Below are 27037 nucleotides of genomic sequence, written 5' to 3' on the forward strand. Positions count from 1 at the left end.
AAAAAACCCCAAAGGTTTTGACCCAATTACACAGTCTGATAGACAGTTAACTCTGATTTTGACCAAATGTATGTACACTTTAGAGTTTGAGAAAACTTACAAAAAAAATTCTAAAAAGAAATGTCTTCCTTAAGTTTTCTAGCATTTAGCAAATAGAAATAATTTTTGGTAATTCTAACTGAGAAAAAAAAAATGTTCAGTCTGATTTAACTTCAATGAGTGAGAAAAAAAAATGTTTGTGTCTTTTTATTCAGTGTATGTAAATATCTGGTTTCAAGTGTTTTCAGTTCAGACCTCCATGGCTGTGACCCAAACAACCTTCTTCAAATTCAAGATTTTACATAATAATTCTTTGTCATCAAACTGTTTGAGAAAATTTAAAGGATGATATAATATGTCATAACATTTGAATTACTTCAATTCCAGGCTCACTTGTGGATATATTTTAGACCACAAACATGCTGCTACTCTGTGTGACATCATGTTAAAAACATACGGGGAAATTTGCAAAAAAATATGTATGTTATATCCCATAATCCATAAATTATTCCATGCACTCCCTTTAACTGATGCACTCCTGTTTACTATGCACTAAAAACGTGACATGTTTTCTCTACCTACAGTATTAAAGGTTTAGTTGCAATATTTGATTATGAATGCAAACATCTAGAGAATGCAAATTTAATTTTGTAGTATTTTCCTGATGCAATTCGAGAGAATACAGTACAATGCAATAAAAACTTTAAGCTAAAATGGTTAAAACATTTTCCAAAAGGTGACAGAGCAACTTTTCAAGAAACCAGTCTGTCTATAACTGTCTTAGATAAATATCAGGTCTGCAAAATACAGTATTTTTGTTTTGTTCTCTCTCAATCAGACCCACATCGATACTAGAGCCAAAATTGTTAAAATGAAGACTTTATGCTGATTACTGTGATGCACCTCATGGGCTTACACCACATTTTTACAGACAGCAGAGAGAGAAAAGGACCAACAGAATGTGGAATACTAATTTACTTCTGAGGATACATTTCAGATATGTTCATTTTGTTAAATATGTTACATCAGTGTTTTAGCTACATTTATCACACATTACTTAACGTTATATGTCATGTTTAGATAGTGACTCATCCAGTCCCACAAAGGAAAATCTGTATGTTTTTTTCCCCTCCAAAAGACAGTTTTTCTACTTTTAGTTGAGACTCACAACATACTATGCATGTGTGTGCATGTTGATCATAATCCGCTCACACAACCCTGCAGAGCCTCAGGACAACAGCAGCGGCTGACAAAGACCAGAATGCCTTATTTGATGCACATGACCAAAACATACAGTATTTACTTGTGTACATTACATGGAAGTTGCTTTAAGCCTATTTTTTTAATTTTTATCAATGAGCAACAAAGGCAGCCCAAAGTTTTTATTGTACATATATAGAAAAAAGGGGCCCATGTCTTGTCTTGCCTTCTAGTGTATTCAGATGTCAGCAGCCGTTCACGTTCAGTAAAAAACTGCAAGGAAATTAGAAGCAGTGTGCCTGGCATGTGTGCATGCCAGGATCTACTGTGGAGAAAAGTTATATCTGTAACAAAAGGCCTTTACATCTGGTTATATTAATACCTGCAATGCATATTTTTGTTTTTACTTCTTATCAAAGTGAAAGTTCTCCATACGTTCATTTGCTTTAAAATGTTTTTCTACGACTCTGATTTTTGCCTTTGTGATAGTGTCTTACAACATTCACACCAACTGAACTTGTTTTTGTTTTACATTTTGCAAACATGAATGTAATTTATTGGATCTCATGTGGTAGGTCAACACAAAGTGATGAATAAATGCTAAGTGTTTAAGTCGTTTCCGACTAAATGTAGGATATGGAGAGGTCATCGTTGTGGAATCAATTGGTGATAAAAGGTTTGCAGGCATGCTAAGGTAATACAATCACTTAAATCAGCGGCGCTGCAGTGGGGTGCACACTTTTTGTTAAATTTAAAAGAATGCTGTTAAGCAGATCAAAACTACATCGGATTTAGTTTGATTTGCTGTAAATTGCAGTTATTGTTAAAAGAATACAGATAATCTAAGAGGTGTCAAGTAACGTAGTGGGAAAAAAATGGTCTTAATAAGGGAGAGACGTGAAAATCTGAAATTTTTGTCGTCTATGAGAACTGTAGCTGGAGAACTGTGTTCAACAGGCTGAGCACAAAACTCTGAGCAAATAATTCAAATTCCAATAGTTGTTTATCAGCTTATAAAGTCACAAGAATCACCGAAAAAATTTTACTGCATCAATGATAACTGCTAATGATATGATTCCAGGCTGATGATGACTCTATTAGCTGATAGATGTGCAGACACATGGACAAACAGACGAGTAAACTCAAAATAAAAGGGCAAAACTACATCTGGCACTCAGACTCTAACATCTTTCGAGCGTGATGTGTGCCTACACATGCACACCAGTCTGTGGGTGTTTAACGGTGTGGAACAGATGGAGATGGAGGGATTACGTAAGCCTCTGAACTACGTGTAAAAAGAAGCCACACCAGTAGAAGCATGTCCTCCCGTCCCATGATATATATTATTTCTTCTAAGTGCTCTCTGATCTCATTTCTCTCCATTTTCAATATGTAGCAGATTTCTCCCTGTTTTAAGACAACTTTCATGGCTCATTTTTACTTTGTTTATTCTATCAAAGCACTGCTCTGATCATTGAGTCTATTTGTTTGCATATGAAGTGTTCCAAGATAAGAGTTGTTGGAATATTGTACAGTTTGACAAAAAAAAAAAAGTTCTGGACATCAATATGAAAGCATGTTGCTGTTTCTCCTACGTTTTTACTTGCAGTCGTTTTGTTGCAGAAAACACTGATTTGTGCAACGAGTCCATTTCAAATTTTATCAGCTTGCTCTATATACAGTAGATCTGATTTACAATGCAATCTCACAGCACAGAGTTTTGTGTTCAGACTCCCTGGTATGAGTTTGAATGGTCTCGGAGCTTTTTTCCTAGGTACTTTTGTCAATGAACCTGTGTGGTGGTTCATTGTGCCAAAATAAAAGCAGAGATTTGTAATACACAGTCTAATTCAACAACAAAGTAGAAACTTTGTTATTTTTAAACTAAAAGTATTTCTTTAAAAATAACAACCGTTAAGCATGTACTAAAATATATTTTTCATTAACTCCATCCTCGTTTCTGTATTAAAACTGTTTTCCCCCGTTGGTCTGACGTTTTATTCTACTCCTAAAAGTCACATTTTCATTAGGTGAATGAAAAAATTAAGTAGAAATAAATGTAGTAGTAGTAGTAGAAAGAAAGACTAAGGAGAATTGGGGATTGAAAAAAAACCCAATCCATTGGTTACTGAAACAAATGAATTTTTCAATGATATTCAAATGTATTGAAGATGAATCTAAGATGCTGCAGAAACTGAGGTTTTATTGTTGGGCCAAAGTTCGGATTACAGTGGAGGAAAACTGTAAGCCCAGACACTCACTCTCACATTTTCTACTTTGACTAGAGGTTAATAGTTGGACAAAGCCAGATCCTGCTTGTGCTAACTGCTTAGCAGCCAAAAGACGAATGTTAGCTAAAGTGAACAGTCTTACTCTGTAGTGAGAACTTAAGTCCATAACTAAACCTCTGAGATTACTATCACTATATAACCTCATTTTAGCATCTAAACCTTTTTCATCAGTCTGTGGATCAGGTTCAGTCTGATCACATCCTTTGTAAAGGTAAAAATGCCGCATTGTGAAGAGTGACAATGCCTTACCCTAACCTTAGGTCAAAACTACCAGTCAACTTCTGTTGCAACAGCTTTAACTCTGCAGTTATGATGTGTTCCTTTATTTTTGGTAGTCATCTTTGGATAATATATTAGTTAACTTTTCACAAATAAGTCAAAACACTCAACCACTGATAGTTGATGTGAATGATACTGATCATCTTATTGAGGTCAAAACAATTAGCCCCCCCATGAAATTTTAAGTTTCTGTTTTTCAAAAAAAAAAAAAAGTATTGTTAAACAGATCAATATTTTTTAATACACATTTCCCATACACCTTACCCGGTTAAAATTATTAGCCCCTCTGATGCTAACAGTCCCTTGAGTGTGCTTTTGCTGGATGATGCAGTTGTTTATCATAGATTGTAAGACGTCTTTGGCAAAGTTTTCAAGCTTCTCCAGATTTGATGGTTTTCTCTCTGGACCCAGATTTACAATGGGATAGAAGTCAGGGCTTTGTGTAGGACAGTTAATAACACTCCCCTTTGTTTTCTAGCAGTAACTCTTCACCGGCTTTGATTGAATGTTTTGGGTTATTGTCATGTTGAATGGCAAAGTCTCAACCCAGACCCAGTTTTGCTGCTAACTGCTTGAAGTCTACTTTCAAACTCTTGACATATCTTTATTTCGTCATTTCTTCAACCTTGATAAGATTCCCAGCTCCAGATCCACTGAAGCATCACCGCAGCATGAAACTCCACCACCATGTCTAACAGTGGGGACAGTGTTCTTTGGGTCATACACCTCTCCCTTCTTTCTCCAAACTCAAAATCTCTACCTTGGTCCAGTATGCATAATGTTTCTCCAGATTGTCTTCAGGTTTGAAGGTGTCTTTTCTGTAGAAGTGGAGTTTTTCTTGGCCTGCATCCTTGCAGTCTACTTCTATTCAGGGTTCTAGCGACTGTCTTATTGGACACTACAGTTCCTGACTTGACTGGATCAGTAACTAGTGTTCTGGGAGCCTTTCTAGGTCTGTGGTCTCAAACTGCATTCCTCCAGGGCTAGAGTTCTGCAGCTTTTAGCTTTTAGATGTGCTCCTTCTCCTACACTCTTGAATTAAATGATGAAACCGCTTCACTATCACGCAGTATAGCTCTACACAGCTCTGCTAATTAGCTAATATTGGAGCCAGGTGTGCAGAAGCAGTGAGACATCTAAATGTTGCAGGAGACCGGCCCTTGAGGACAGGAGTTTGAGACCCCTGTTCTAGGGTCTTTGGACTCTAGCTTTCTTTCCAGAGACTTTGAAATCTTTCACTTCCTATCTCTGCCAGACTATTTGCTGCACTGCGTAGTTCTCTTTGAACTTCTTGATGATATTTCTCACTCCACTTCTTGACACTTGGAAGTGCTGTGATAGCGTATATTCACTGTGATATGTATATCTTTCTCCTTTGTGAGCTTCAACAATTTATTCTCTCAAGTCTAAACTGAATTCTTTTATTTTTGGTATGATGCTTTCTCAAGTCAGAACTCAAACCCTGAATGAGGATTTTATACTGTGTGTAAAGTGTAGGACAACCCTTAGTTTTACCTCAATAAAAACTAATGCTTGGAAAAGCTGTATTGAAAACTCATTGTTCAAGAGCACTTGAGAAATTTTTGAACAACAAAAAAACAACAACTTAAGATTCCACAAGAGGGCTAATAATTTTGACTTAATTCAGAACCATTTTGTATTTGCTATAGATATAAAAAAATTACTTTACAATAACTCCAAAAGTCATGAACATCAAGCTGTTGGATGTTTTACTTAAAATCTGTTTTACTAATATGGCTCTTCTAGCTTTCATCCATCCATCCATTTTCTTACACCCTTGTCCCTAGTGGGGTCATGAGTGGTGCTGGTGCCTATCTCCAGTGAGACATTTTGGGCGAGAGGCAGGGTTCACCCTGGACAGGTCGCCAGTCCATCGCAGTCTTCTAGCTTGATAAATCATAAAAAAAAATTATAATCACATCCACAAATACCAATCAGTTACAAGGATGTTGCTTTATCTATCTTTGTAGCTACTCCTATTGACCTCATAAAAACACTTGCGCTTTCGGAGGACATGGAGGGCGTGTCACTGGAGGCAGGGCTGTGCACCAGCAGGAAGGGCCGAGCAGAGACTGACCTTTCCTTTAAGATCAACAAGAAGATTCAGCTGAGCGCGCCCACCAAGCAACTCTTTCCAGGTTAAGTTTTGATAAAACTCAATGCGATTCTTTTATTGATGTAAAAATAAAACCATTTACATAATTGTGTTTTTTCCCTTTCCCGCCCACCAGACTTGCCGTTTCCTGTGGATTTCTCACTCATGACGACGGTCAAAGCTGTGAAAGGCTCACAAGTCTTTCTTTTCTCCCTGTATGACACGCAGGTATGAACTGGAAATGCTAATGCAAAATTTATACTGAAACATAGTTAATTACCAGTTCTAGATAGATGCAGTTAGAACTGTTTGAGTCTTTAATCCAATAGCACTCTGATTTGACAAAAGTACTAAATTTTGTATAGAACCATATGTAGAAGTTAAGACAAATCTCATTCTAGCAAAACTTTTAACAGCTAATAACAACAGATTAGATATATTTCATTAAGTGTTATTTCTCAGGGCACACAGCAGCTGGGTTTGGAGCTTGCTCGTTCTCCTGTTTTCCTGTATGAGGATCACCAGGGTCAGCCAACTCCTGAACTTTATCCCACCTTCAGAAAAATCAACTTGGCTGATGGCAAGTGGGTAACTACACAGACACCTTCATACAAACACTTTTGTTTTTGCTTGTGTTTGATTTCTGTGTACATCAACACAATAACAAGAAATATTCAAATCAATTAAAACAAATGCCAGAGTTAGCCAGCGGATTATTACAAAAAGGGGAAAAAAATCACAAAAAAAAAGAAACAGTACAAATGAATTTTTTGCATGCAAGGTGTAAGATGGCGAGACATCCTTCTTATGTTTGTCTTCAGGTGGCACAGAATTGCCTACAGTGTGGAGGGCCAGTCAGTGACTCTATACTTAGACTGTGAAAAGGTGGAGACTCTGGACCTGCTCAGAGGTCCTGATCCCCACGTCAGCACTGATGGAGTCATTGTGTTTGGAACCCGTCTGCTGGACGAGGAGGTGTTTGAGGTGAGTCTCCACTGCTTTTTCCAGATGTTAAAAATAGAAATGTTAAAATTGTGGTGAACTACGTTGTCATCTCTCAATGATTTCCCCATAAAACGACCTAAACCCAGAAGGTCGGGGTGCCTGGACAGTATGTTAACAGCCCAACATATTTTGGTATTAAAAATGTTAAGTTGGCAAGAAATGTAAAAATATTACTGGATAATTATTTTACTGGAAAACATTGTTGACAAAACTTAAACATACAACTACTGTATATGTCATTTTCAAAAGGACAAAAAAATAATACAGTTGACGTAAATAATATCAATTTTTGCACTTCTGCTAAATCCGATTCAGTAATCAGTCAGTGGACCATAAAACACAATGTGATGCTGGTCACATTTAGAGTATAAAAGCACTAAGCAGCTCCGTTGGGCCCCTGAAGGCTCAGGGGCCCAACAAATACTGACCACATTTCTAAAATTTAAAAATTTGTCTTAGTTCTTTATTCAACACAACATAGGAGCAATGCTTCTGTCACCAAAAGTTCACAATCTTTCCGTCTCCTGCTGCTTCTTACTATTGTTAGTCAGCGAGACTTGAAGATGCTTGGACAGTTCTGCCTCAGGCTAAGAGAAGCTGACCTCAAAGAGCTCTGTGAAGGGAGACCATGATGAATGGCATACCTCACCCAATTTAGAGAGGCCAGGGCACCTTCCTGATGCAAGGTATGGGGGAAGGTTAGGAGAAGCTTGACTGGGTCCCACCACCTGCATGGAGAGAAGTCATCATGTCTATATTGTTTTGGGTTATTCCTCATTAACTTTGTTTCCAAGAACTCAAACTTTCTTGTTATCTTTTTAGTGGTCTTGAAACATTTGCTAAAATTATGTTAGAATGTTCTTTCCTGATCAAAGACATACCAGAAGTGTTGTATCCTTTCACACGTTAGATAAATCTCCTGTAGCAGCCGTTCGGAGGAACCTATGCTTGCTCATACATGTGCCGTCTACCGTGTCTTAAGAAAGTATTCACCCCCCTGGCATTTTTGGTATTTTGTTACATTACAACCTGTATTAGATTTTTAAAAATGTATATTATACATGATGCATCTGCACAAAATATACTGTGTTGGTGAAGTGAATTAAGATAAAGTGCATATATCTAAGCACTTTTAAAGGTCCACTATTATGCTACCTTGAACTAGCTAGGATAGGTCTGTGGCTTTACAGAACCGGTTCAGTACATTTAATACACAAAATCATTCTCAGATATTGTGATTTCACCTGTTCAGTTGCATTTTGAGATCTTTAAGGAATGCACTGTTCTAGGACTAAGTCACAGTTATGCAAATGAGCTGCTGTTGGTCAAGTTTTTTCAACTCAGTGTTTACTTTAGCACCTCAGACATGTGAAAATGGCTATAAACAGATGCACAGTGGTACAACCATACATCTTTGACCCAGAAGCAGAACAAGCGGAGCCTCCTGAACGATCATCAAACCACCACTAGTGAAGGATGAAACACTGCGGATCTGTTGGAGATTTGTTATTAATTCACACTCTGAGGATGCTTTGGGGTGTGAGCTATGATGTGAAGTCAAGCAGCTGACATCAGCACAATAATTCAGCACAAAGACCATTTTGTTTATCTGCAAATGCAACCTTTTTTTAAATATATATTTGTAAAATTAAAGGAGTAACACCTCTCTCAACATGTAAGAAAAAAACCCCAAATCAAACAATATTGGTAATATCTGCGAGTCTGATGTTTTCACAAACATCTCGGTCTAGTCAAGTCTTTCTCAAACTGTGGTTCTGGGAGCAGTGGTGGTCTGCAGGTGCCCATATTTACGTTGGGCTATCTATAGTCTGAAAGAAAATGCCAAAGCAACTGAAGCCTACAATTCTTTTATTATGCTTCTAAAATACAAATAGCCCTAAAATGGTTTATTAGAGCACACAACGCTTGTATTAATTAACTCTTTTGATTTCCAAGCTTAAAATCCATACTTTTAGAATTTGTAAATAACTCAAAACTCCCTGAGTAAACTTGTTTTATTGTGGCCAGTCACATTTACAAAGGAGCATCACCCTTTACATCAGGAGGAACGAAGACAGTGAGTTAAGAGACTAATATTTACAGTTCAGGTTATATATATTAAGATGTTGTGTTGTTTTGGGGGCAATTTTAAATTAGGTGGTTTGTAAGTGTTTGTTAAGTGGGGTAAGTTGTCTGGTTGTAACTGCATAATTAATTTATTTGTCAAATAATTTATTAAAAAAACAGACATAAAGGCTCATCTCTACACCACCCTCCAGTGGTGGTAGGGATGAAATGCAGCTTCCCTAACCACCTGCTTTGCTTCCTGAAGGTGCAGCAACATTTTAATATGAATATTTACCTTTTGAGCTCATCAGCAGATATTTTAGACATTGACACAGTCGAACGTGAGAGACCTCTCAGCTGTTTATTCCTTTAGGATGTTTACGTATGGCGTTGGTGGTTTTTTATTGATTGCAGCCTGAAGTGATATTCACAGCCGTGAGGTGCAGACGGTGACCTTGTGTGATGTCAGGTGGGACATCTGCAGTGCAGCTCTTTGCTGTATTTGGCCCGGGCTCCTCATGTATGTGCACGTGTAAAACAAAGAGCAGAGGAGATGTCTGTTCTGTGGAAGCATTGTGCTGGCGCCACCAGAGGCTGCAGCTCTGGAGACGATTAACTGCAGAGCGACAATAAAAACAGCATGTTGTGCTACTTTGATCTGACTATATGAACACAACTAGTGATAAATACATGACGGACATGTGCATGTACCTTTTATTTTATTAATACCACGCTGCTTAGTGTGGACCACTATAGACATCTATTCTGTCTGCATTCCTTAAGTTTCTTTTCATCTGTTTTGTTTGCTTGTTTGTTTGTTTGTTTTGAACAGGGACAAATCCAGCAACTTCTTCTTGTGGCTGATCCTCGAGCAGCAGAGACCTACTGCAGAGACTACATCCCAGACTGCGACGCACCCTTACCCTATGACAGCATTTTCATCGAGACTGAAGAGGTAAGGTTATGCACTACATTCAAAAGCCACGCTAAGAAAATGTTGTTTTACATCGAAAATACTCAGAAACATTTGACCACATAAATAGTCTGAATTATCTCCCCCATCCTTTATCTATCTGGCTTTGTCTTGAATCAAAGCTCACAACCCGCCGACTCCTAGGAAAACTTTCTAATCATTTCCTTCTGCTGCTGTTTGATTCACCATCTGGCTTACAACTCAACACATATTTTTTATTTGGCTTAACGTTTTGTCTCAGGCTCTTCTAGAACTGCAATTCACCAAAAGAGTCAGCGTAAGACATAAATCGGATGTGTTAATTTAACAAGATTTATCTGAATTTTTATTATTTTTTTTACAATGTTTTGTTTCCAGTCAGGTTTGGGCCTGTTGCTCACAACAGTTCTGTTTATTGTTCTGTCCAGAAAAAAAAAATATATAAAAATGTTGGGGAAACAAACAAACACAAGGCTGCTGAAAGTTGCCAAACAGTGTTAACATTTTGTCTGGGATGTTTCATTGTTATTTGGTCTTTAGGAAGAGGGAACACCAAAGAAACGAGTAGCAGAAGAATTTGACTACAGCGTCTTCTATGATGATATCTCAGTGTCCACCGTGACAGCAGGTCCTAATGTCACTGAGTACGAGGTGAGACTCGGTAACCGCCAGTGATTTCTGTTTCCATGGTCGACTTTTTCTTATCCTTTGTAATTTGTTCATCTGTCAATGTGTTGCACAGTTCATAGAGTATGAAGACTATGACAACACAACAAACTATTACCATGCCAACGAGTACGAGGAGTACGACGAAGAATACGACGAACGCTACGGACCTGCAGAGAGAGAACGGGAGTACCTGCTGAACACGCAGGTGGTGTAAAAGGCTTTATTCTTTTAAGCATAAAATAAAATAAAATAAAATAATTAATCATGTACAATTATGATGTTTGTATCTCTGTCACATATTTTAAATTAGAATTTACCAGAAAAAGGACAGAAAGGAGAGCCTGGCTATTTGGGGCTGGTAAGAAAACCACACAATCAAAAACAGGATTACTGATTCGCTTCTTAAACAATTTGATCAGTAGGTAAAAATGCTTCATTTACAAAAATATTATGATTTTCTGTTTAGATTGCTGAATTATGATTTTATACAATCCAATAATCTTAACCTGTTATAACCTCCAACCATCACACAGACACAATGTGTTTCCATTCCTTGGAATTATGATCCAAGTCAAATATTAAATGTATCTATTTTTCATTTCTGAAATTGACAATTAAAGGATTCCCATTCCCATATAACAGCCTAAACCTAACTCAATACTTTCTCAGCTATTAGCAATTGCCAAACAATAATGCTTTTCACACTTTATATTGAAATGTATTTTCCACTTCCAGATTTCTTTTTTACCACACAGAAATAGAGAGACTTCTCTCTGTCATGTTTTAACACTGGACAGAGAGAAACTGTAAATATAAGATGTGCTACTCATCTCACAGTTATGGTGTTACTAAAGAAAGAAAGTCATTCAAGCTCAAATTGGGAAGGTGTTGCCTTTAGCCTTCCATTTTCAAAACCTCTCCAATATGGGTGAGTTAAAACTACTCTGCAAAGAAGAGTTGGCCAAACTTCTTCCATAGTGAGGTAACAAACTAATTGCCAGTTCCTGTAAATGGTGACAACAGTCGGTGCTTCAGACGGAGGCACAACTATTTAACAGGTTTAGATGGCAAATACTTTTTTACACAAATCCTGGTGGTCTGCAGAGGATTGCTTTAATAAATGAAATTGTTATTTAATAACTACAGTTTGGATAAATTCTGGACGTACTGGTCAGATATTACAGTTGGTCTGATGACAGAATATTTTAGTGTGGCAAAAAAGCGAATTTTGTGAAGGGGAATCGTGTTTTACGGCCGTTTATGTGGTGAATTGTACTGTAACCTAAAGAAACATAAAAAAAACTTTGGTTTTGGTGATTTTTTTTTTCTTTTTTTACAGGGAACTCAGATTACAGGACCGTATGGACCTCCAGGACCTGAGGTTAGTGAAGCTTCCTGTGCAACTTGTAACTAGAAACATGTTTTTTGTTTGGGTACAGTACCTCTTATTCAGGTGCACATTTAACCTCAACAGCTGAAAATGTAGAATATATATTTTTAGAATAAACAGCGTCATTTCAAACTGAGTGTTGTTTATGATGATGTGCAGGGAGCTCCGGGGCCTCCGGGAATCACTGGACCAGTGGGACCTCGAGGAGACCCTGGAGAGCTGGTTAGGTCTACCTTCTGTGTGCTCAAAGCCTGACTCGACGGACTGATGTCTCTTCAGATGTGACTTCATCTCTCTCTTTGCTGTTAGGGTCCTCCAGGGCGTCCAGGCCTTAGTGGTGCTGATGGGATCCCAGGTCCCCCAGGAAACATAATGCTCATACCGGTAACAGGCTGCGTTCCCAAAACGCTGCAGCCGAGCTGCTGCGACTCTGCTGCTATTAACTTACAGAAGAGCCTGAGGGCAAATGGAAAAGTTTCAGAGTTGTTACTGAAAAATGTGACTCTTAGAGACTTAAAGTAAACTAGCTGTTTGCTTTTTAGGCTTTACAATAACAGCGACTCATTATTTAATCATATTTAGTGGTATATGATTTCATTACAATAATCTGATTACATTTTTTATTATCAGGACAAGTTTAATAGTTCTAAATTTATGTAATCCTACCTTTTTCAATACTGTGTTAAGGCAGCGCATTGTGTTCCTTCCCTCATATATTCCTTTGTTTTGTTTTATTTTATTCCACTCTTGACAGTACGTACCTATCAAATCATGGCTGACAGTGGGATTAAATGGCCACTAGGAGGAGTGTTGATTTTTTTTTTTTTTTTACTGATCTTCAGTTCCAGTCAGGTGGTGATCCGAGGACAGGAGCTGTCGTTTCTGCACAGGAGGCTCAGGCTCAGGCCATCCTGCAACAGACAAAGGTACACAAACATAGTATTATATTGCGTCAAGCACAAATAATTTAAATCAGTTATTTTCCAGGACTAATATAAATAAGTCTCTTTTCCAGCTGGCCATGAAGGGCCCTCCTGGCCCACTGGGTCTCAGAGGCAGACCCGGACCACTGGTAAGTTACCCTGCAAATGTTGATTTGTTGTAGTGCTTTCACTGTTAGCTTTATGAACAAGACATGTATTAAAGTCACTTTAGATGAATTTAGATATTTATACATTCATAAAGTAGAAGATCTACTGTAGGATGACTGACCCGTGTCACATTTTTTCCCTTTAATTCTACTTTAGTTTCTCAAGGTACATTCTTAGCCAAACTTTAAAAAGACTTTCAGAAAACTTGAAAAACTGTTGATAAAGGTATAAAATAATAGAGAAGAAAAATTAAAAAAATAGAATGAGTCCTTTTTATTCTGTAAGATTAAACATAGAATGCAATGTAGGACATGCAAGCATTTATTTCCCCTTCAGCAGACAAGCATCCAATGTGTTGGATACACATGACAACAACGTCATCACTCCGCATTTTGACAGAAGTTTGACCCGTTTACACCTCAGACATGTAGAATGGTTCATCTGTCAATGATGAACTGATCCAAAAAGCTGTGCATCAGAGAGTGTTTAGGGAAAATTAGAAATTTTATCATTAATAAAAAAGGTGAGATTTGACACTGATACGTGAACATCTCTGATTATTTAATGGGTCACCAAATTTCTTCACATAAAAATATACACTTTATTTCTTGTGTGGATTTAAAAAAAAAATTTAAGTAAATATTTGTAACTTGTAATACAACTTGCTTTTTGTGTTAAAAAACGTGATAAAAGAAAGACTTGAATTAGTTTTTGGAGGTGGCAGTGACTCAGGATGTAACAGGTGGGTTGCAGGTTTGAACCCCGCTTCATTATTTGCGTTGCTGCTAGTAGTGGTCAAAGGGCCCAGTGCTGCAGATAGTCTGATAGTCTCAGTGACTGTAGAGTAAAGTACTTTGGAGTCTTTGGACTTGACAAAGCATAATGCAAATGTTGGCCAATTATCATTTTTGTGTTCTATAGGGTACATCAGGGCCTCCAGGGCTGAAAGGGAGCAGTGGTGAAATGGGACCACCTGTAAGTTTACCTTTGTTGTCATTTCAGTTGTACCAGCTACAGTTTTTTTATATCTCATATCATACTCTCTCATTTTCCTCTCTCAGGGTCCTGCAGGACTGCCGGGTATTCCAGGTCAGAATGGAAGACCTGGAAAACGGGTGAGGATATTTAATGTGCTGCATCTTTTGTTGTTATCAATATCATCTTTCAATGAGTTGTTGTAAAGTTTTGCCTCAGATTACTTGTAGTCCATTGATATACGTGATTCTTATTAGGGTCGGGGAGGTTCAGACGGGGGCCGTGGTGCGATAGGAGAAACTGGAGCAAAGGTAAATTAATGTCACAGACACACATTTCCTTTCCTTCTTGTTCTGTTTCCGCAAAGTATGGACTTACTCCTGTTCTTTTCCTGCCAGGGAGATCGAGGCTTTGATGGCTTACCTGGCCTGCCAGGAAATAAAGGACACAAGGTACGCAGACGGGGATGAACGAATTCGGGACATCAAATCCACAATTCAATTATCTTTCTATAATGTTTTGTCAGGGAGACAGGGGGAAGCCAGGACCCCTAGGTCCTCCAGGAGAGCTGGGAGAAAAGGTAGGTAGCCATGCCAGAAATAAGTATTTGTAATTTTGATGTTTTTACTATGGGAGGAAGAATGAGTTTGTTTGTATTTATCTATATATTTACAGGGCTCTCAGGGACCATCTGGGCCAAGAGGACAACCAGGTGATTCTGTGAGTGTTTATGTTTCAACTTTCAATTTTCATCAGTTTCATGAATAGTTTGATTATGGGACATTTGCATGGTCTTTATACTTGCATATAATTCTTTCAGTGGATGAATCTGGCACTTTAGGTATGTGGAATATGTATCTAAAGATAAACCTGACTTGTTGAGTTCCACAAGTCTCAAAATCTCTTCATGGTATCTTGACTGATTTATTTTTGTTTTCTGGTGTCACACAATGCATTCTGTTTGATGCACTGACTGAAATTTCATTCACAGATGTGCCTCCATCAGATAAAGCCTCATCATCATGATCTGAGCTTTCCCACATTAAGGGAAGAGTCATCATAGTGTAAACTTCTGCCTTTAGAGAAAACTATTAAGCAATTTTCTCTGCATTTAGTTAATAAAAAAAATCGGCAAACCTAACAGACCTAAAAAACCCGAAAACTTTTAGTCTAAATCTTCTCAATCGGTGGTCCTCAGACCACTGGTGGTTAATGGGCGCCCCCTAGTGATCCACGAGGTACTGCATGCAAACAACTTCATTTACCATTACGTGAGCTTAAAATGCGATGCTACAGATAGCTACCACATGACTGTGTTTAAAAATAATAATGGATAAATGGCCCGAAGATATCAATAGAAAGCTTCTCATGGTGAGTTCAGAAACTTTTGATTTTGAACACCATTATGATACACAGCATGCCACACAGGCATGCGGCTGTGCTGAACGGGATGACTGTGACGCCCCACGCCGACTAACCGCATCTTAAGTCCTAAAATAAAATCATTTAGAAAATGTTTGCTTTTTCCAAGGCAACGCCAAGTCTGTTTTTCTTTTATTATGCTTATAAATTACAAATAGCCCTAAAGCGTCGTTAGTACACACAACACTTATAATAAAAAACTTTTTTGATTGGAAAACTTAGAATCTACACTTTCAGAATCTGTAAATAACTCAAAATGCTCCACATTAAGTCTGTTTTTCCGTTTAGCTATGGGAGGTAATTAATTTTCTTTCAGAAAAGCATAACACCTGTCTGCATTTCCCCACCTTGTGTAACTTCCATGTGTATTTCAAGGGTCCCAGAGGCCTGACTGGCCCTAGAGGTCGTCCTGGAAACTCAGGCTTGATGGTAAGTGTAAAATACTTGCATGCTAGTTTAGCTTATGCTCCACATGAGATTTACTTTTACACACACTGAACTGTCTCACAAACAACAGGCCCTGGTTACTGGGATTACATGTTCAGCTTCAGTGAGTCTCTGCAGTCAAGCATCAATAATCTCTGGGCTGCACCTTCTAATCACAATGTTAAAGCAGTTCTTGGATTCTTAACAGCATATATGTACAATCCTTACCTCATCGAAAAAATGACTGCTTACTCGCCTGAAGTGGTTTCTTCAGTTGTGTGTGTCTGATTTGTTCTTGTTGCAACATGAGTTAAGCACTTGTCAGCATCAGTGAACATCGTTTCATTTGTATATTTTACAGACACAGTTTGGATTTTGATTTAGCGGTAATGAACTTAAGCTGGGAACAAGCACATCTAAACCAGAGGCTCTGATAAACATTTTTGGTTTAATTCTGTTCATTTTCAATTAGGGCTTGAAAGCCATCTATTAAAAAGTACCAGGCAATGCAGTAAAATCTTGTATGGGATCTTGTAAGGTTGATGATTCTGAAAACCCATCATCAGGAAATGGGCTCTCTGCGTTTCAGGATATTCAGCCGAAAATGTTTGTTTTTGTTTAAATCCCTTGCTGTGTTTCCTCAAAGGGCATTCGTGGAACTGATGGGGTCCAAGGTTCAAAAGGCAACATAGTAAGTAAAGTAAAATATGTGACCCTAAAGGTGCTGGATTAGTTCACTACTTTTACATGAATAATTGTCCGCCACAGGGACCACCAGGAGAAACTGGAGCACCCGGTCAGCAAGGCAACCCTGGAATTGTTGTATGTGCTAAAATGAAGCATGCTGAAAATGAACTCCATGGCTTAGTTTTAAGACTAACGTGATATTGCATCTGCAGGGTTTTCCTGGCCCTCAGGGGCTCGTAGGACTACCAGGAGAGAAGGTAAGTGAGCTTTAGCTGGGGATTTTTTTTCTTTAGGATAAGATCTCTTGATGGACAATTTCTCACTGTCTGGCAGGGACCTCAAGGGAAGAAAGGGATGCAGGGCTTACCTGGAAATGACGGGCCTCCAGTACGTACAGATTTCATGTTCCATATTTAGGGTCTGTCCCAGAAAACCTGCTCAGCCTGTAGGCGGGGCGGTTCTCCAGTGGCCCGCCGTGTTGTTGTTAAAGATGTTAAACGTTGAACGGAAATGTGAAAATATGGCTAAGAATGAATGTTTTTGCAAGACATTATAGGCAATACTTAAACATCAGCTACAGAGTCTTTAAAAAATATAGCTAAAATAAATAAAAAAGTTTTTGCACTTCAGTTAAAACCTGATTAAGTAGTTAGCCAATGAGTGCTAAAACAAGGTGGTCACGTTCAAGAGTTAAATAAAATGAAATAAATAATGATAGGTAAGTATTTGTAGGTTTAATAATATTCTTAGGGTACAAAATTCAAGTATTTGAATTTACAATATGTTTTACAATAAGTAAAAAATAAAACAGGTTTACAATAAGTTTTGTTGTGTTTTCCTAAATCTTCCAGTTTTGTTTAGCAATGTCTGCTGCTGGTGCAGCACTTTTGATTTGCTGATTGTGATTTAGTTGCTTCTTATCCAAGTGACTTAAGTATTTGCAGGAAGTATTCCGATTGGCTGTCGGGGTGGCTCATTTAGTTGCTGGCACAGACGCAGACAAAAAGAAAAAAAAAATTCTAAATGCAAACGAGACACATTTTCCTTTATACACAAAAACATGCTCAAGTTGGTGGCACAAACATAACATTATATGCAGAAGGTTGCTTTACAGCGTGCTGACATCCACCCATGCTAGCTAGTCCTGCCTCATCTAACAATCCACAGCTCCAGTAATGTAAACATCAGCTCAGTGGCGCCCTCTCCCTGCAGCGAGCAGGTGAACAAGCAGGCTCATTTTCCCCTCTGCTGCTCAGTCTTCAGAAAAAGAAAGCGTCCAATGATTTTTTTGGCCTTTACCCATGACTTGTCGTTTTATTTGATTAAGTTGTTAGCATGTAGGTTGAAAAATGCAGCGGTTACGGAACTCAAATTATTAATAAAAGACTCCAGACCTCAAACTCCCTTCCTTAGTGTTTGCATGTATACCATAATATGTTGCCACTGCACTTTTAACCATTATACCAAAGACACTCTTTAACCCGCTTTTGCTATCATTGTTACTGGTATATTTAGAATGAATAAGCAAACCAAGCTTAGCCTGGTGGGAAGCAAGTAAAGCCTAGCAGCCCGCCAGGCCTGCAATACTCTGGGACTGACCCTGTTTATTTCAGACCCTTGTTGCATTCCTCAGTCTCTACAACATAATAACCTCAGTTAAATGACTACGTCTTTGTCTGCTTGTCTACAGGGTCATCCTGGAAGAGAAGGGACTCCAGGTGAAAAGGGATTGCCAGTAAGCATATACAAACTTTCTTTTGTACTTTTGATGCTATTTGCAATATAGATTTTTTTTTCAACATGAGTATATGTTTGTTGTTAGGGTCCTTCCGGTGTGCAGGGACCGGTAGGATACCCTGGACAACGGGGAGTTAAGGTAAGAAATGCACAGTCACTGTGCTTGCAAATGTACTAAAACACCTTCCACTTTTTTATATTTCTTCTCGTTACAACTGAGATCTGAAAAATGGGAATGCATTTGTTTTTCCAACTCCCCATCCTCCAATAATGGCAAACAAAATCCAACATGAATAAAAAGAGTCCACATGCCTGCCTTAGTTTAAACCTGTCTGTCGTATGTAGGCCTCAGAAGTTATTAGAGAACTTCTGGACAAGTCATTGAGAATGGAGAACCTGGAGTGGAGAACCTTAAAGCAGGGTTAGTTTTCTAACAATATCAATCTTAGAACAACTCATGAAACCACATCAGCTCAGCTGAAGGAATCTGTCAAGAGGGCAGCCCTGTCATTCATCCAATGAATCTAGCCTTTAAGGAAGACAAACAGGGTCAAAATAACTTGCTTTTGCTTAATAAAAATGTTTACATGTCCATAACTGTCCTCATGACAGTGAATGAGTTAACTCTAGAGAATATGGTTCCTCTGAAAACTGGATATTTCTTTCATCTCATCTCAAATGGACAAAAAACAAAGTAAAATATTAAAGATTTCAAAAGAAACAGGTTTAAGTTTTTCTTTCACTTTACAATTATGCTACTTGCTTAATCACATTAACAAACATCACAGGTTGTGGCTACAATTTCACAAAAAGGGGAAAATGTTGAAGGCGTATGAACAAGTTATGAAACTAGGAGTGTAATGTTTTTCAGCATGCAGGAGTTTTATGTTCCCTCTTACCAAATGCTGCAGTGAGAATCATCTCCTCATGTCTAATTTTTGTATGTTGTTTGACAGGGTGCAGATGGAATCAGAGGGTTGAAGGGAAGCAAAGGGGAAAAGGTAAAACGTAACAAAACTAATATCATCTTTGTACGTTCAGAAAATCAAGCTGTCTAGAGCTGCTATTTTAAACCTATAGATGAACTCAAGTGTCTCCTGTTTTCCTGCACGATTTTCAGTATTTTAGTTTATCACACTGCTGTTCTCTGCAGGGAGAAGATGGTTTTCCCGGGGCAAAAGGGGAGATGGGAGCGAAGGGGGATGTTGGAGATAATGGACCTCTAGGGTCTCGAGGTGAAGATGGGCCTGAAGGTCTCAAAGGTCAGTTGGGTCCTCAGGGAGAGGCCGGGCCGGCTGGTATTTCTGGAGAAAAGGTACATGTTGTATAAGGCCATGTATATTTAACAAAACAGTCTTAACCTACAATTTTCTGCAAATTCACTCAACTAGCGTTGTGTTTCAGGGGAAACTGGGGGTTCCAGGTTTACCTGGGTATCCAGGACGACAGGGCCCCAAGGTAAAATAAACTGAGGATACAAAATTGGTTAATGATAGAGCAGCAGATGAAGTTTATGTTGACCTTTCTTCCTTTGCAGGGCTCTGATGGGTTTCCTGGTGCGCTGGGGGCTCCTGGAGAGAAAGGGAAGAAAGTAAGTGAAGCACTCAGAACACATGCTGTGAAATCCTTACTGTGTTTCATAAATGTCTGACATTTGTCTCATTTAACAGGGCCCTGCAGGACAAGCAGGAAGTGCAGGCCAAAGAGGTCCAAACGTGAGTCTTGACCATAAGATGTTCACTTTTAGTATAAGCAAGAAAATCACTCTGCTGTCATTACTGTCCTGTCAGAGATTTGTAAGTTTCTTTGCGCCAGTAACTGTTTTTTATCACATTTTTCCAATGCTGCAAATGTTCTCATTTTGTTATGTCCAAGTCAGATGACTGCTGGTTTTGACGGTTTTAAAGGTTTCTGTTTACCTTTGCAGCAAAAAAAAAAAGAAAGAGAACAAAACCATGTAGCATCCCATTGAACAAAAGCTTTACACAGCCTTGGATAATGTGGAGCTTCTTTCTGCTTTTGAACCACAGCTTCCTTCTCATGTCAGGACATATTCTAAGCAGCTTTCACCTTTCAGCTGATTTCAAAGTGTTTTTTTTATGTTGTGTTTCTGGCAGGGTGCCCGAGGAGGCAGGGGGCTGAGAGGTCCTACAGGGAAACCAGGAGAAAAGGTTAGCTGACTCTCACCTGAACCTGCTGCAACATGTTTCTGTTCCCTGTGTTCCTGCTCTGCCTTCTGTCACTGCTCCTGTGATCTCCTTCCCTCTCGTATTCTCTCAGGGAGCCTCAGGACATGACGGGCCCCCAGGATCTCCCGGAGAGAGGGTAAAATATAAAAACATTATGCATGCAAACATCCGTATATTTTATTGATCATCTGCGAGAAGGTCGGATAAAATCCTAATAGAACAAATGTGATGAGTTATTTTTTTTTTGTACTTATTTTCCATGAAAACCTTAAAAGTGTGGTTTATATTTGTCTTCAAACAAATATTATTTAAACATGTCCTAAATAATAACGAATAATGTCGAGGGTAGTGCAATAAGTAAAGGGCCGGTCCAAGATCAGGGGCCTCATGTATAAAGCATGCAAACGCACAAAAATATGCAGCGGCATATTTTACGCGCAAGTCGGCATGTATAAAAATGAAAGTTTGTGTAAACATACGCAAACTTTTGACCTGCCGTGAAAATGTGCGGCACTTTAGCTGTGGACAATAATAAACTACAAAGTGTCAAAACTCACCTAAATACAATGAAATCTGACGATATTCAGTGTTATTTAGACCAAGAGGCATCAAACCCAATGATTTTTCATGATTTTAATATTTTATTGTTTAATTGTAAAGTATAAAACTGAACAACATTTATCCTCAGACAATAAGCTAACACGCACACAAAATAAAGACAATAAAATAAAAAGATGTGTAAACCTCACTCAAATGTAAATAGTACATTTCCTCAGGTTTTGCCTCGTAAATATATAATTGTTCTGTGCGCTGAAGCGCATAAAACGCATCTGTGGAGTAATTTCATTTTCACTAAAAAAAGAAAGCAAGGTTGGATCAGCAGATTAACTCCCAACAGGTTTGATTATTTTTAAGGTGATTAAGGTGTGTATAATCACATGTATATAAGTAGCTGTGCAAAGGTGAGCTGTGTAATTGAAGAGCACTTTGGCTCTGATGGGGAACATGACCAGTGGACGAATTCAGAGGGAGCCTGTGTTCAGAGATCATATTGATCTGCTGGGAAATGTTGATGATGTTTATTAGCATTTAGATTAACCCAGACTGATCATCCTGGAGCTCCGAGCAAAACTTAAAGAAAGAGCCGTGGGTTACTGGTGCAACTGCGAACGGCTTTATACATCTGTCTGTCTGTCTGTCTGTCTGTCTGTCTGTCTGTCTGTCTGTCTGTCTGTCTGTCTGTCTGTCTGTCAAAACGACTCAACGAGACACTCAAGCTGAATGTGATTGGGTTTTGGCACAACACCAGGTTTATTCCCGCTGTCGGCATTAACTAACCTTGTGAGAACTGATTCCTAAGCTACTGCAGGCGGCAGATCTCATGAGTCTAGCGACTTAATTAGCCTGTGATCTTCATCATCCTTCACCATACTTCTGATGTCGTTCTCCTGGAGCTTAGTCTTATGTTTCTTCCCATACTCGTCCATGCTGTCTCTAATGTTAACTTTAACTTGCTTCTGACTCCAACTTCATTGTTCTTTTCTTTTTCATGTCACTGGTAAGTCAGGGTTTGCTTTTGCTGAAGCATCTCACTGTGTTGGTGGGCATGTTTCACACAGACGTCCGTGTAGTCATATAGTTGGTCACCTGCTCGGTCGCGGCATCAATGTCATTCAAAGTCTGACTGAGCTTCAGTTGTTTTGCAACCAATAAGAGCTTAGAGTGAATTTCAGATCTGTCCTCAAGGCAAACTGCCATGCTGGCGTTAGATGTTTTCCTGCTTTAGCTTCAATATGACCAAAACATTGCACTGAATGCTATTTATAAAAGCATCACTATATTAATCCCTTATCTATTGGTTCATTTTGCATTTTTTTTGTTTTCTAGGGGCCTTCAGGGCCACAAGGAAGGAATGGAGAACCAGGACCTAAAGGCTCAAGTGTAAGCAATTACAAAACACTATTTCTTTTTACAAAAGTTCAACAAATTTTTATATAAATCTGCGAAAACATAAAATATGCAAAATTGTTACAGGGTCCAGCTGGGAAGGATGGACTTCCGGGTCATCCGGGTCAAAGAGGAGAACCAGTGAGTGACATTATGAAAGGTTATGAGGAAAATCGTCATTTCAAGAGATGTCTTAACCACACATTTACCCAGAAACCCTTGCTCAACCCGTATTGAGCCTCACAGTGTGTTTGAATCCCGGCCCGGTTTTAATTTAAATTCTGCTCAATGATGGTCTAAAAGACACACTGCTGGTATTTAATGTTCAACTTTTTTTCAGGGCTTTCAAGGAAAAACGGGCCCCCCAGGGCCTTCAGGTGTGGTCGGACCTCAGGTAGGCGCCTCTGTTTAAACCTGTCGTTTTGAGTTGAAGAATTTTCCAGTGTAATTACATATTATTCAGTTCAATTCAGTTGAACAAATATCAATTTGGTAAATTTTTTATCTAACTTTCTGTATATTTTTATTTCAGCTAATTTAGCCGAATTATTTTGATTACATTCAAAATATTTCAAGTCATTTCAGTTCAGTTTTTTATACAACTTAAAACAGAAGCATGACATCAAGGCCCTTTAAGAGTCAAAAAGATCCCATTTAAATCGCGCCACACTGAGTACATAGACATTATCCATCTGAGATCAGTTTTTTTTTTTACTTAGTTTGGATTATTTCAGTAGGATTCAGTAAGAAATCTCTCCTTACATTCAGTTTCATTTTCAAAGCCCTGCTGTCTCATTGGGTTGGATTGTAACACCCTGTTATTATTGAAGCCCACTGAAATGATGTGTGATGTTTGTTTCAGGGGAAATCAGGGGAACCTGGACCAACAGGAGACCGCGGTCACCCGGGAGCACCAGGCGTACCCGGAGAGCATGGTTTACCTGGGGCTGCTGGGAAAGAGGGCGGAAAGGTCAGATGCAGATTTATTATTTCTGTTTTCATCATTCCACTTATGCTGTAGGTAACATTTCTGTTCTTTTTAATTCTTAGGGGGATCCTGGTTTACCGGGGACATCAGGGAAGAACGGTCCAACTGGACTGAAGGGGTTCAGAGGGAGCAGAGGAGCTACTGGAGTTATGGTATAACTGCTGAAATACTGTACAGTACATCTGTGTTTGTGTTTTTGTGAAGATCTTTTAGTAGTTTAGTGCTTCAAAATGCTTTACTGACATTTAAAGGGACCTCCTGGTTTGAAAGGAGCAACAGGCCCCGGTGGATCCCCCGGATCTCTGGTGAGTAATGGCACAACGATTCTGATTTGCCTTAACTTCCCTGTCAGGCATTCTGCAGGTGTGTTTCCCCATATGTAACACCACCTTCCACAGTAATTTGGTACTTGAAGACATTTAAAGGGCTGATATGTTGTGTGTAGGGGCCATCAGGAGAACGGGGCCCTCCAGGACCAGCCGGGGCAATCGGACAGCCTGGTCGTGCCGGAGCGGTTGGAGGACCGGGACCAATGGGAGAGAAGGGGGAGCCTGTAAATATCAGCATGCTTTTTGTTTCTTTTAATCATTTCATCTGCTGACACAGGAGACTGCTTTAGAAAACATCCTCAGAGAATATGAAGAAAACACACAAACAAAAAAATAATTGTTTGTATGTAATTTCAATGAGTTGTTCCTCACAATTTTTCTCTGCATTGTTTGTATCCTAATTGCACTTTTTAAAATGAGCTCATTATTTGCCTCAGGGAGAGAAGGGCCCTATTGGACCTGCGGGTAAGGATGGGGATCTGGGTCTGGTAGGAATGCCTGGAGCAACAGGACCTGCAGGACCTTCGGGGGATGATGGGGATAAGGTAAAGCATGCATGATGTGTTAGAGCACAAGAGAAATAAATACAGGATCTGGGGCCAATATTTGATTTATGCTTTTACTAAATCTGTGTTCCTATACAGATTATAGCTTATTCTGATTACTCTGTAACACCTCCAATTAACAATATTCCAAAAGCATTTTTTCTACCCATTTTTTGGCTAGCATGGTTTTCTGTGGTTAGCATTATTTAGTATAAGCAGCAGTCTGACTTTCATCTCAACGCTGCCAACTTTTCCACACCCAGCATCAAAACTCAGCTTGACAGCAACACAAAAAAAAATCAATCCACTTCTCTGTAATTCCTTCAGTCTTCCTGTTTTCTGCTGGATTCTCAGCCTGCTTGAAACTGAAGAAAATACAGATTCATTTTAAATAGATTCCTACAACTGTTCTGCAACACCTCAATGATACTGAAAGTCTGCAGATCTGAGTGTTCTTCCCTCAGTAACCACTTCCATATCAAAAACTGTTGTTAGCTTGAGATGTTAGCTGTTGGCATGGTCTGTTCACGAATTGAAAGGAAGGTTGGATTTTTAAGTTCTCAGTCGGCCACTCACCATTCAGTGCTGGTCAAGCGGAAAGTTTCCAGATGTTTTGTGTTTTATGTCCACAGGGGGAGCAGGGAGGACCTGGACAGAAAGGCAGCAAAGGAGACAAGGGGGAAGCGGTGAGTGGGGCGTTGGGTTGTGCTTCAGAAGGATCGGTTATGGTCACCTCATCTAGTTTCACATAATTTTTTGGTGATTTCTCAACAGGGCCCCTCGGGTCCTACTGGCACCCAGGGGCCAGTTGGTCAGCCTGGTCTTCCAGTGAGTCTTCTCTTTTCTTTTCTGTCTTGTTAGGACTGATTATTGAATGTCTGTTGTGACATTTTTTAATGTAATATATCATAATATGATTCAATTTATGTTCTAAATACACGATCACAATGGATTGATCCCAGTCAATCCATCAATCTGTTGTCACTAATGTCGCGAGATGTTGTTGATCCTAAATGTGTTCACACCAGACTCCACCTGTCTAACAGGGTATAGATGGGCTGTCTGGCCCTCGAGGGCAGCAGGGTATGTACGGCCCCAAAGGAGACGAGGGGCCCCGTGGTTTCAAGGGCTCCAGAGGGCCGAGAGGATTACAGGTTAGGTTTGTGAATGTGGGGATTCTTGAAGGATATTAATTGAGTTTTATTTCAGTTAAATAATTCTGTACATACTTTCCCAGGGTATGCCTGGCTTACCTGGAGAAAAGGGAGAGAGCGGACATGTTGGTTTGATGGTAAGTTTATATTCTCTTTATTCTATTTGTTTGCTTTCGCACCTTTTTTCTAATGTCACAAATGTTTGAAAAAAAGGTTGATTTATCCCGGTTACCTGGTTGTAGGGTCCACCTGGACTACAAGGCCCCAATGGTGCTCAAGGACCTATGGGAGGCCTGGTAAAAGCCTTAGGCGTTTGTTTTTGAATCTTTAATCTTTCCAGAACTAAATTCTGCAGTAATAAACATAATTTGTGTGGCACAGGGACAAACCGGCAGACCTGGGATGATTGGACAGCCGGGTGTTGTGGGGGAAAAGGTCAACAAAAACCTTCACTGTTTTCACTTGAATATCCTAATACTTCTCATATATATTTTTTTTGCACTTAATATTTTTTTCCTCTTAGGGAGAGGATGGAGAAGCGGGTGACCCTGGACCAGTCGGTACTCCAGGAAGGCTAGTGAGTCTGTTTGGTTTTTAGCTAGCTAATCCTTGGAATAAAAATGTATTTTACAATTAATGTTATTGCCTTAAGAGTCTCCCACACTTTACATTCCCTCACTCCTCTCCTGTTGCTTACAGGGTGACAAAGGAGACCAAGGTGAAAAGGGAGATACGGGCCCTCCAGGAGCCGCCGGTCCCCCGGGGGCCAGAGGCATTCCAGGAGAGGATGGAGCAAAGGGCAATGGTGTAAGGGCCACTCACAGTGTACTGTATGATGTGCAATGACACACATTACTGTAGCATACACAAACAACTTTAGTTGTAAATAGAAATGTAGAATCGATTCCTAAAGAATTGAACAGATGTAGTAAATAAATGAGTATTATATAAATTTGTGGTTTTAAAGTAAAACACAAATACTGTAAAGTATTTACCATTTAGAGGTTTCCTAGTCTTAGAGTGTTTGTCACATGTAAATGTTTCAGATCATTAAACAAATTTTAATATCAGACAGAGATAAACATAACTATAACAAGAAGCAGTTTTCAAATAATTATTTCATTTATTTATCACATAAAGCTATGTGATAAAGTAATTGCCCTGTTAGGGGCAACAATTACCCATCAAATGTTTGTGGGAACTGCAGTCAGTCTTCTTGTTGAGAAAGTTTGGCCCCTTCCAATTAAACTATGAATTAATTATAATTAGGTACAAAAGAGCTTCATCCTACTTGCCACAGCCAGACTTGATTCCTGTCTGACCTGTAGAATCAAGAAATTACATAAACAGAACCAGTCTGAGAACAGGAAGTTGACAAAATGAACTCATATCAGTGCATCAGGCACAGATGGAAAAAAAATTCAAGGACAGACTAGAACTACAGTCAGCAACATCCAAATGGTTACAGAGTCTTTTCTCAGCCTCTGAGACTTAAGGAAAGCCAGAATCCACAAACAGATTAAAGCAGCAGTGAACCTG

General features: G+C 39.1%; 1 protein-coding gene across 1 annotated transcript in view; it reads left to right on the forward strand.

The window, feature by feature from the left end:
* LOC102233885 (collagen alpha-1(XI) chain-like) overlaps positions 1-27037 on the forward strand; it is a 53413-nt gene that overhangs the window by 15437 nt on the left and 10939 nt on the right. The window contains exons 2-50 of the mRNA XM_023333092.1: positions 5801-5968; positions 6062-6153; positions 6388-6509; positions 6747-6909; positions 9830-9952; positions 10490-10600; positions 10692-10823; positions 10929-10976; positions 11958-11999; positions 12168-12230; positions 12318-12392; positions 12851-12934; positions 13024-13080; positions 14021-14074; positions 14161-14214; positions 14332-14385; positions 14473-14526; positions 14601-14654; positions 14750-14794; positions 15872-15925; positions 16569-16613; positions 16691-16744; positions 16822-16866; positions 16943-16996; positions 18300-18344; positions 18432-18485; positions 19303-19347; positions 19500-19661; positions 19751-19804; positions 19884-19937; positions 20017-20061; positions 20464-20517; positions 20627-20671; positions 22423-22476; positions 22570-22623; positions 22823-22876; positions 23345-23452; positions 23533-23622; positions 23722-23775; positions 23916-24023; positions 24237-24344; positions 24977-25030; positions 25119-25172; positions 25391-25498; positions 25582-25635; positions 25741-25794; positions 25880-25933; positions 26022-26075; positions 26198-26305. Coding sequence (XP_023188860.1) covers positions 5801-5968; positions 6062-6153; positions 6388-6509; positions 6747-6909; positions 9830-9952; positions 10490-10600; positions 10692-10823; positions 10929-10976; positions 11958-11999; positions 12168-12230; positions 12318-12392; positions 12851-12934; positions 13024-13080; positions 14021-14074; positions 14161-14214; positions 14332-14385; positions 14473-14526; positions 14601-14654; positions 14750-14794; positions 15872-15925; positions 16569-16613; positions 16691-16744; positions 16822-16866; positions 16943-16996; positions 18300-18344; positions 18432-18485; positions 19303-19347; positions 19500-19661; positions 19751-19804; positions 19884-19937; positions 20017-20061; positions 20464-20517; positions 20627-20671; positions 22423-22476; positions 22570-22623; positions 22823-22876; positions 23345-23452; positions 23533-23622; positions 23722-23775; positions 23916-24023; positions 24237-24344; positions 24977-25030; positions 25119-25172; positions 25391-25498; positions 25582-25635; positions 25741-25794; positions 25880-25933; positions 26022-26075; positions 26198-26305 — 3575 coding nt within the window. The remainder of the gene's footprint in view (positions 1-5800; positions 5969-6061; positions 6154-6387; positions 6510-6746; positions 6910-9829; positions 9953-10489; positions 10601-10691; positions 10824-10928; positions 10977-11957; positions 12000-12167; positions 12231-12317; positions 12393-12850; positions 12935-13023; positions 13081-14020; positions 14075-14160; positions 14215-14331; positions 14386-14472; positions 14527-14600; positions 14655-14749; positions 14795-15871; positions 15926-16568; positions 16614-16690; positions 16745-16821; positions 16867-16942; positions 16997-18299; positions 18345-18431; positions 18486-19302; positions 19348-19499; positions 19662-19750; positions 19805-19883; positions 19938-20016; positions 20062-20463; positions 20518-20626; positions 20672-22422; positions 22477-22569; positions 22624-22822; positions 22877-23344; positions 23453-23532; positions 23623-23721; positions 23776-23915; positions 24024-24236; positions 24345-24976; positions 25031-25118; positions 25173-25390; positions 25499-25581; positions 25636-25740; positions 25795-25879; positions 25934-26021; positions 26076-26197; positions 26306-27037) is intronic.

The sequence above is a fragment of the Xiphophorus maculatus genome, chromosome 5 (assembly GCF_002775205.1).
Source record: "Xiphophorus maculatus strain JP 163 A chromosome 5, X_maculatus-5.0-male, whole genome shotgun sequence".
Lineage (NCBI taxonomy): Eukaryota > Metazoa > Chordata > Actinopteri > Cyprinodontiformes > Poeciliidae > Xiphophorus > Xiphophorus maculatus.